Raw genomic sequence first — 10,741 nt, 5'->3', positions numbered from 1 at the left:
TTTTGACTCATCCCATTAGTGATTAGTCTTGTTAATGATATCTTACTTTCATGAATACTGAGATAGAGACCTAAAGCTGGCGCCAACTCTATCCAAACCCCAAAAGTCATTAGTAGCATCTAAAACGAAAGAGCTACTGGGTGATTTGTTGTTCTTTGTATGGATGTAATTTCTTCAATGACCAAATATGTATATATATATATATATATATATGGTCTAATGGTATTTTTATCTTGGGTTTTCATGTTGAGCTAGACAATGAGATGACTTATTTATTTTATTTTTATATAAATTTATCACAAACTTCCAAATTCTAGTGAAGGAAGATTCGATTCCGATGATGTAGAAAATCCTCAGTTGAACTCCTTGTCTATACGGATGGATGAGCTCAACACAACAGCCATGGGATCCTGCAAAAAAGGATAAGTTTCTTGGAGCACACAAGTGTGGTGTGTGCCAAAAGGCCTTCGACGAGCTAGTCAGTAAGATCAGAGCTTAACTGTACAGAGGAACTGATATTTGGCTAGAGAATTGTAGTGCATATGTTGCATATAAGTTGCATCCCTTGGTTCTGGTTGTTTGTACCTTTTTATAGGTCTTTGCCCCTCATTATGGGGATAGATGCTAGCCTTAATGATCTTGTATCTGTTGGGAATAAATGCTGGGGCATTATAGAATTTAATGTCCTTCTGCCCATTGGTCAGTCCGTTACGCTTTTGCTTGTTTGTCAGGTGAGCTATTTTCCATGTCATTTATGTGAAGCTCCTTTAATGCTGACCATTCTCGTCCATAAGATGGATGGGAGTAATTTATCTTTTCTTTGGTCGTCTTATGGACGATGTTGATTTTTCTCCTCTTCAGTTGCCCCTCTATTCCTGTCATTGTATTTATAGACGCAGCTAGAATATAAAAGGTCAAATCCCTTCGACTTTTGTACCCGTTGCATTTATTGCGATGGATGTCTTGAGTCTTGTCGTGACACATGTCGGTCAATGATTGCTTGGACGTGCTAGAGCCCTTTCTTGGGTTTCCCGTGCACAATTTTTGGGGATTTTTATTTCCTTCCTTCTTTGTTTTGTCTTCATTTTTTGCTTCCTATCATTTTCCTTTTCTGCCTGAGCTTTCCTCTTCTCCCCCTTTAGTGCCCTGATTTTTGTTAAGTCTCTCTCACCCTTTTTCTCATTTCTGAGTTTTTATTTTTATTTTTTATTTTTTTATGGTTGATTATTCTTCTGTGAGTCTTGATTACCACTCGGTCTCTTTCTTTCTTGTTCATTTGCATCATCTTCTTTCTTATGTGGGTAGAACTTAACCAGAGGTTGGTGACTTTGCCGGGGGGGGGGGGGGGGGACTGTTCTTACCAATCCATTCTTCTTTCTGTTTATCCCTTAGTTCGTCATTCTCAGCTTCCAGAAATGTTAGCTTTGGATGAGGGTATCCATTTGAGTGACCTTGAGACCAGTTTGTCTTTAAGTGACTAATTTAGGGCTCCTGAGGTTTCTTCTTTGCCGAGGCCTTTCAAGGCTCTCGATATAGTTTGTACACTTAAGGATAAGGATGTAATTAGGATTAGGGACAAATTTTAGTTACCTTCTTATGTACATATTAGGATTCCCGCTAAGACGGAAAGGGCATGCTCGTCCTTCCCTGAAGAAGTATGCTTCTACGAGGCTGTCTTTTCTAGTGGGTTACATTTCCCTATTCATCCATTCATTAGCAAGCTTATGCTTTTTCTAAACATATCCCCTGCTTAACTCGTCCCTAACTTGTAGAGGACGGTTATTTGTTGCATGGTCTTATGGCTCTCTGCCAATGATGACGATATTATTTGAGTGGATGAGTTTCTCCATTTGTATCATCTGAGGCCGTCCACGCACCTTGGTTATTGGGAGTTCAAGCCTTGGGATGTGAAATCTAGGCTGGTCTTTGATTCTCCCTCTTCTCTCTGTAAGTGGAAAAAGAGCTTTTTCTTTGTTTCTGGTACGTCTTTTTCTTTTCTTTTCCTCTTTATTTTTTTACTGATAAGTATTGATCTTCTTTGTTTCACATGGCAATGAATACACGACCCCATTTGAAGAAGCGGTATCGTGGTTGTTTGGAGAAGGTTAGGGAATTTGTTAACGGTGTAGCTTATTTCGATGAGCTGATATCTCCTAATTCCCTTTGTTTGCACTTCCTTGGTCCTAAGCCATCTACACATGTGTTGAAACGTCTAGAGACAAACAAGAAGAGTAAGCTTACTTCTCATTTATGACATTTCCTCTTGTATGTTGACTTGTCTTTTCCTTGTAGAAATGGCTACTCGCTTTAGCAAGAAGTAGCTGGCTGAGATGAAGGAGAAGATGGTCAAAAGTATTCCTGAGGAGGGAGGATTCATTTCAAAGAGACATCGTCTTGAAAAAAAGGTGAAGGACGAGGTTATTAAGAATCCTGAGGGGGGGTACTACAACCTGCTATCCCTTTGTCTCCTCATCCACACTCCCCTTCATCGTCTCTCGAGGTTCTTCCTTCTGGTGGTGGATTAAAGAGGAAGTTAGTTAGGGATTTTTGGGCAGATGCAAATTTTTTCTGTGGGCAAAGCTCATGAGGTCATCTCTATTGAAGACCTGACGCCCTTGACGTCTAAACCTTCTAACAAACTAATGTCTTCCCACATTCATAGAGTTATGCAGGTATGCTGATATCTTCTTCTATGGTTCTTTTCATGGTTTCCAACCACTTTTAATATGGACTCACATACTTTTGTAGGTGCTTGGGGAATCTCTATACCTTTCTAGGAAGTACTTGGATTATAAGGAGAAGTATGTCTTGGCACAGTCAAAGGTGGAGTCTGTTTCCTTCAAGAATGCCTCTCTGGCGGAGCAAGTGACAAAGCTTACTGCTGATCTGGTTAAGGCTCAGGATTGTCTATCTGTGCTAGAGAAGGATTTGAAGACAGAGAAGACCTTTTGTGCTCTCAAGGATAAGCAGTTGGAGGCGGCTCTTGGCAAGATTGAGGAAGCTCAAACCCAAGCTATGACAAATTTTAAGAATTCAGATGAGTATGATGACAAGTTGTGTGCTCTTTACGTGGAAGGCTTTGATCTCGTCCGTTTTTCACATCACCTTGAGATTGATTTGTCCACCTTGGACATTGAAAAGTTTGAAATAGAAATTGTTGCTGACCAGGCTGTGACGGCTCAAACAAATGATGTGGTTGATAAAGAGGCCGAGGCTCCTATTGACAACCCTGTTGGCCCTGTTAATCCTGTTGACTTTGTTCAACATACTTTTTCTTGATATGTAAGTGGGCCCTTATGTTTTGGGGCAACGTTATAAACACTTGGTTTATTTTTGGGCCCGCATGTTTTGGGCAAAGAACAATGCTTTAGTATTGCTTGTTTTTTTTTTTTTACATTGTGTGTGAACAATTCTTTCTTTATATCAAATGTGCTTGTCATCATATATTTGATGATACTTAAGCTGTATTTTGCATCGTGTGTTTGATAATAACACTTTGTGTTGTGTATGATGGACTTTTTAGTCAGTTTGACTTAATCGTGTATTAACGATGTTAATTTGTGTGTATAAATGATCATTAGTCTCATTTGGACTTTTTTTGTAATCGTGTATTAATGATGTTATCGTGTATAAACGATGGTAATTTGTATCTTGTATGAATGATGGTGGGTCTTTTATTGGACTTGATTTATTATCATGTATGAACGATGTAGTCGTGTATAGACGATGATGATTCACATCTTGTATGAATGATGATGGGTCTCTTATTGGACCTGATTTAAGATCGTGTATTAATGATGTTATGATTGTTCTTATCTTGTACAAATGATAGTGGGTCTCTTATTGGACCTAATTTATTATTGTGTATGAATGATGTAATCATGTATAAATGATGGTTTTTTGTATCTTGTATGAATGATGGTAGGTGTCTTATTGGACCTGATTTATTATCATGTATTAATGATGTTATTGTGTATAGACGACGATTTTTCACATCTTGTATGAATGATGGTGGGTCTCTTCTTGGACCTGATTTGAGATCGTGTATTAATGATGTTATCGTGTCGTGTATAAACGATGCTTAAGTGGGTCTTTTATGTATACACCATGTAATTAGTGGTCTTTGTATGCAATGTGATTAGTGGTCTTTGTATGTATGTGCCACATGATTAGTGGGCTTTGTATGTGTAGATGCCACATTTTGTACCCCTTATGACTCAGGCTCCCGTTAATCAATGATGGTAAAATTCTAAAGCCCAAGGTTGGTTGAAGGCTTGATCAGACTTAAATTGACTTGAGGAAGGTTTTTATGGAAAATATAACTCTTTTATGAGCTGAATAAAACTATTTTTGGAAAATAAAGGTCACAGAAACCCTAGTGCATGCGTATGCAGACACGCATATGCATATGCATGCTCCAAACCTACGTATGCAAGCTTCATGCATGCGTACACATACACAAGCATGTGTATGCATGCTAGGGTTCCAGAAACTATGAAATGCAAGTTTTTTTGCATTAAAGATGAGGTTTGGAATGAATCCCACACATCGTCTAAGAGTAGTTCCAAACCCTCATTTTCTCAATATAAAAAACTATACATGGTACCTTTTCAAAATACACAGAAAATCCTAAGGGAAAACCGAAGATTCACTAGAAATAGTAAATCAAAGAGAGAGTTTTTTTACAAAACATCCTCAAGTCAATTTTCTTCTAATTGAGACCTTTTCTAGTCTTGATCTTTGAGTTTTGAAGTTTACTAATCAATTTTGATTGGCTGTGAATAGAATGACTGAGGGGAACGGTCAAAATCAAACTTGAAAAGATTTGTGTTTGAGGTACTGAGTTCTAACCCTTTCTTTTCTTTTCTTTGTTTTAATTCTGCTTTCTATCCGTTTCTCTTGTCTTGTTTATATTTTAATATGTTTAGGTAGCCTAGGGTTTAGTAGTTTTCTATTTTAAAGCATGTTAGATAGTTAGATAGTTTTTAAGTCCTGCTCTGTTTTTCTATGTTTCTGTTTCTAGGTTAAGGTTTGGGCGTGTATGCATATGCATGTGTTTTGCATGTGTACACATACTTGAAGTATGCATATGCATTTAGCTGGGCTGGGTACGCAGGCTCTATGTATGCGTACGTGTACTCAAGCCCAGAAACCTAATCTGCAACTTTTTGTTTATGTTTCTTTATTTTATTTGTCTAATATGTCCCTGTTCCAGCTTATTTTCACATGTATATTCTCTGTTTGAGTGCCTTTGATATGTTAGATTAGGGTTTCCCTTTTTATGTTTGCTTTGCTTTGCCATGAACATGCATTCATATGTCCACGTATTGATGCATAGGTGTTGTGTGGGAGTGAGATAAGTCATGCATTCATATGAATATTGTGAGAGACCGCCAAAATCGGGGTGCCCTCAAAAAAGAGATTCGGGTGCTTTTAAGGGCACCTTTTTTTGGGTAAGTGGTGTGGAGTTGCCACTTATTTTTTATACAAAAAAATAAGAAAAAATAAAATGCTAAAAATACATGATCAAAATACTTCATTGTCATTGATTGAATAATGATAAATACAATCTTGGTAAATTGAATCTTACAAGACTTTGAGTCCTAGCTACATTCTATGCAAAAGAATACATAGTATTTTTGTCCTAGTTACAATCTACCCAAAAATAAAAGAAAGAAAAGGCATAGATCTACCTATCCAAAAGAACTAAATTTGGAGACTAGGTTACGGAATGAGAAAGTGTTAGACACCCATTCCGCCTAGATAAAGTCTGGTCTTTTAAACTCTAATGACCAATATACCATTTATGCATGATATGAATGATATGTTTCATATATGACAAACACCTAACCAAAACTAACTCACATAAATCTATCTTATGAATGTATCCTCTTTTTAGAAAAAATTCTGATATGTTTTTGTAAATAAAGAAAATTGATATGATTCATTAAAAAAAGAAACCAGATCTGAATTTTGTATAGATAAAAAAAAAAAAAAAAAAAGTTTTGTGAAGAAAATCAAATTTGTGTTTGTATAAAGAAAGAAAAAAAAGTTTTTGTAAAAAATATCAGATCTGTTTTAGAGCAAAGTTAAAAAAAGTGATTTTTGGTTTATATGTAAAAAAAATTAGATCTGTTTTGTTAATAAGAAAATCTAGATTTGTAGGGAGAAAAACAAATCAAATCTGTTTTTTATGAATAAAATAAGAAAATACTTTTTTTTTTTTTAGAAGAGGAACTACATTCATGAAACAAATCTATGCTACATGCATCACATATTAAAAAAATTACAACCTAACTTTCAATCCTTTCTTTTAAGTTTCAAAATCTGCAATTTTATAAGAAGAAAACTATTTCAAAAAAATTCAAATTAATTTTATGACCAAAAAAATACAGATTGGCATCTAAGGAAGATACAGATCAGCTTTGTGTTTTTTTTTTTTTTTTTTTCAAATTCAGATCTGCATCTAAGGAAGATATAGATCTGTTTTTGTGTTTAAAAAAATTCAGATCTGTATATAAGGAAGATACAAACCTGTTTTGTATATTAAAAAAATTCAGATCTGCATCTAAGGAAGATACAGATTTGTTTTGTTTTAATAGTCATTGCAGATTTTGAAATTAAAGAGAAAGAATTGAAATAAACAATCATCTAAAAACATATTTAAAGAAAGAAAAACAATCTAAACAAAGCATGGCAATTATATAAGATTCAGAAAAAAAAAAAAAAAAAAAAAAAAAAAAAAAAAAAAAAAAAAAAATCCCTAAACCTATTCATGCATCATCAATCAAAATTAATAAAGAAGGCTAGAAAAAGAAAAGAAATTAACTACCTCTTGCATGCGTGCTCTTCTTAGTAGTGAAGGAATATTTTAGGGTTTAGAGAAATTTATTCAATTATCCTTGAAACCTAAAATATTTTGCTTACAGAAAAGAAATTCCTAAAGTCAAAACCTCTAGAACGTCTTTAACATAAGAGGGAAAATAAAAGAAGAGGAATTAGAAAGAGGGGAGTCAGAGAGCGTGAAAAAGTGTCCTAAATTTTGAGATGCAGCCTCTATTTATAGAAGCTGGGATGTTCGAAAAATTAGCTAGATGATCAGAATATGAACAACATCCAAGCCATTAAGAGTCTCGGCTAGGATCATGCCTACGGGACTTCCCTTCTTAAGATTGAGGACCACCAAAAGCATCCTTTGATTTACACGAAGTGTCTCATGCACCAAGAAGTATCTCACAAGAAGGCATAAGCAAAAGGCATTGAGATAGTGGGCACGCTATACCCCAACCAAGGGAATGTTTTGTTGAGAAAAGTACATGAAAACCGTGCGGATGTTCAACTTGTTAAGAATGCACCACCTTTGAGCCATAGCAAGAGGAATCCCCAAGAGTTGCTGAGCCATGACAAGGAAATCCTTGTCAGTAGTGTGGGTGCATCGGTTTTCTCCTTAGGAAAGGGGAGGGGAGCACGTCTTGGCCAAGTGGGCTAAAGTGGAGAAAAGATGGAGTCACCAACTAGATTAGGTTTATGAACCATAAATATAGCTTCCTTATGTGGAAGGACTAATCTTATTACCAAAGTATGAGTTTGGAGTTTAGGTATGGAGATGGGAAGGTGTTAGACACCCAACCCCACCCAATTTGTGGATCAGCTTCCACTCATTATGTCTTACGTCTTAATCTCATTAAAGGCTCATTCAATATTGTTATCTATACTCACATACACACTAGCATACATCTAGCAATCAACATGGCATCAATCATCCCAAAACCCTAACATAATCTATCATGACAACTCATATCAAACCTAGCATACATCTATCATGCATATCATATCATTTCATCCACGATAGCCAACAAATAAGATATCACAAGGGTAGAAACATAGACATGGTAGCATCAAAGAATTATTGGAGAGCATCAAGAACACAAACATATTTCAAGTTCACATATCATATCCCAATCAAATGTATATACATATGAATGCATGCCTTACCTCACTTACCTTACTGCATCACAGCACCTATGCATCAATGCATGATCATATCATATTCACGTTCATGGTAGAATAAAGAAAACATTGGAAGAAAACCCTAATCTAACATGTTAAAGGTAAACAAATAATCAAACAGAGAAACAGAGACTCAAAAACATAAAGAATGGTCAAAATAGAAGCATATTATATAAATGATATAAAGAAATAGAACTAGAAAACTTGGATTGGGGTTTCTGGGCAGGAGTATGTGTGCACATACATAGGTCTGTATACACAGTTCATTTGTATGTGTATGCATACTTCAAGTCTGCATACGCATACAAGAAGTGTGCATATGCATACATACTAAGAAAACCCTAGCCTGGAAACTAGAAATAGAAAAAACAGAGTAGAACCTAAAACAATAAAACTAACAACCTAACATGCTTCTAATATAATATTAAACAACCCAAACTAACAACAAAGATGTCCAAAATAAACAAAACAAAATCTATTCCTAAACATGCATTGAATCTAACAACAAACAAGAACAACTCTTAACACATCAAAACACATTCATCAAAATATCCAATCATTCAACTTTTCAATCAAACATGATGAAACACCACAAAACAAAATTAAACAAAGTAAAACATATTTCTAAGAATATATAACATATAAATCAATTAAAAACAACAAGAACACATGTTATAAAAACCCTAATCAAGGAAAAAGCCATGAAGAGAGACTCACCATAATTATGGAACACAATTTGGTTGATATTTAACCGGCCCCTCAGTGCTAAAATACAAAGATTAAGTTGAGAGAATAAGAGAATTAAAGAATACAATAGTTTTTGATAATCACAACTTAAGAATAAGATTAGTTTTGAAAAAGGTTTTGAGAAATCAAATTGGGAAAATAGTTTCTGCCTTAGAACTAACTAAATAGAGGTTTTTAATTTTCAAAAAACGTGCTAAGGGGTTGTGTGTAAGTTTTAGAAAAGAGAATTTGGGTTTTAAAGAAGATGGAGGCAAAAAAATAACTCTCTCCAACTAGAGTTTTGATTGGAGGCATACGATGAGTATTTAATAAGTTAAAATTAGGGTTTTTGGAGCTTTTTAATTGTCTTTGGACGTTCCAAGGGTTTATGGGCCGGCCCACATCACAACATGATGTTTTGGGCCCTTAAAATGAAGTTTTAAAACCCAGAAAATCGGCCTGCCTAGTTAGCCCAACTTCAAATGGTTATAACTTACTCAATATAAGTATAAATTAGGAAAAATTAATGTTCAACTTGAAGCTCATGATATCTAATTTCCAATGAAACAAGCCACACTAAAAAATTCTTTGTGGACAAAAAGTTATGGTCAAAACAGTGAGCAAAAGTCATTTTTTAGTATCGATTTCAAAGAGATTTAAGCACTTTTGAGTTGTAATTATTTCCAAGCTATTGCGAACTCTTTAATTACCCTTAGTTGACATATGTCAAGCTCATCATTGGAGTTGGGGACCAAAATTTATTAACGGATACAAAATGCGGTATACAGATGCAAGTATAGTTAAAAGCGTGAAGAGACAAATATTTTGCAAGTTAATAAACTTTGAGTCCACACACACACACACACTACAGACAAACCCACAAACATGCAAACATGGGGGTGTGCTCAAAAAAGGTAATTGGTTCACTTCTGACAAGAAGCCTGAAAAACCACATAAAAGAAAAAAACTGAGATGTTTTTGAGTTTTAAGGACTCTACCTTCAAGTTTTAAGGACTCAAAGTTGCTTTATCACAAACCATTTTTTTTTTTTTAACAAAATATTTTTGATCAATTAAATGTGAATCTCATAACGTGCATCTCATAACAATATATAAAAATAGAATAACGTGAATCTCATAAAATTTTTAATCAATTAAAATTTACTAATATTATGAGCATAAAACGTAAAGACAAACAAATAGGATAATTACTAATTCCTTAAAAAGAAAACTTACAGTGAGTTGAGAGAACTACACAAATAATTTTTGATGTTTGAAGAACAATGGGAGTACAACTTCCTTTCCAAAATTGGGTAGAAGCTCGTGCTGATAACGTATTGTAAAATGATAGAAATATATAAAACAAAGTAAGAGAAACAAAAAATATATATTGATAAACTCTTATATTCAAGTGATCATCCACAATACTTTTGATCTCTCTTAGATATGTACAATAACAGTAAAGTAATCCCACATATATATAAGACTTTAGAATGCTTGTAGAGTTTATGGGATAATGTTGTAATAATGAGTACACTTATGGATATACATCTCCCCTATAGGCTTTATACATTTCACCCTTTACACATCCCAAGTAACCTTTTCATTGCCCAAAGTTTACACATTCCAATTAGAGTTTATTTCTCACACCTTCATATTTTTCCATTCTTCAACTTACTAACTCTTTTTTACCAGTTTATTACGAAAATTTTTAATTCAAAAAATGTAGTTTACTAAAAAAATAGGGTAAATTACAAAGTTGATCCTTATCCTTTACACCATATTTTAATTTAGTCCCTAACCTTTCAATTGTGTCAATTTGTTCCATAACATTTTTAGTGTCATGTCAATTTAGTCTTTGCCATTATCTTTTGGATGAAAAAAGTTGATGTGTCAAACGGAACAATAAAAAATAATTTTTCTTGCCACATCAATTGCCAACTGCAACATGTGATTAAAAAAAAAAAAGGTTAAAATTGGACATGTATCTCACTAAAATCACTATC

The 10,741-nt window shown here is 34.4% G+C and overlaps 1 protein-coding gene across 1 annotated transcript; it reads left to right on the top strand.

Annotated features, from left to right (window-relative positions):
- Positions 1-1,376: 1,376 nt before the first annotated feature.
- Positions 1,377-3,456, top strand: LOC126690877 (uncharacterized). The gene is made up of 2 exons (XM_050385993.1): positions 1,377-2,672; positions 2,749-3,456. The coding sequence occupies exons 1-2, from the start codon at positions 2,556-2,558 to the stop codon at positions 3,277-3,279; spliced, it is 648 nt and encodes a 215-aa protein (XP_050241950.1). The 5' UTR covers positions 1,377-2,555; the 3' UTR covers positions 3,280-3,456.
- Positions 3,457-10,741: the final 7,285 nt, after the last annotated feature.

Source organism: Quercus robur, chromosome 7 (genome assembly GCF_932294415.1).
Source record: "Quercus robur chromosome 7, dhQueRobu3.1, whole genome shotgun sequence".
In the NCBI taxonomy this organism is placed as follows: Eukaryota; Viridiplantae; Streptophyta; class Magnoliopsida; order Fagales; family Fagaceae; genus Quercus; species Quercus robur.
This window is presented reverse-complemented; position numbering and strand designations above follow the sequence as displayed.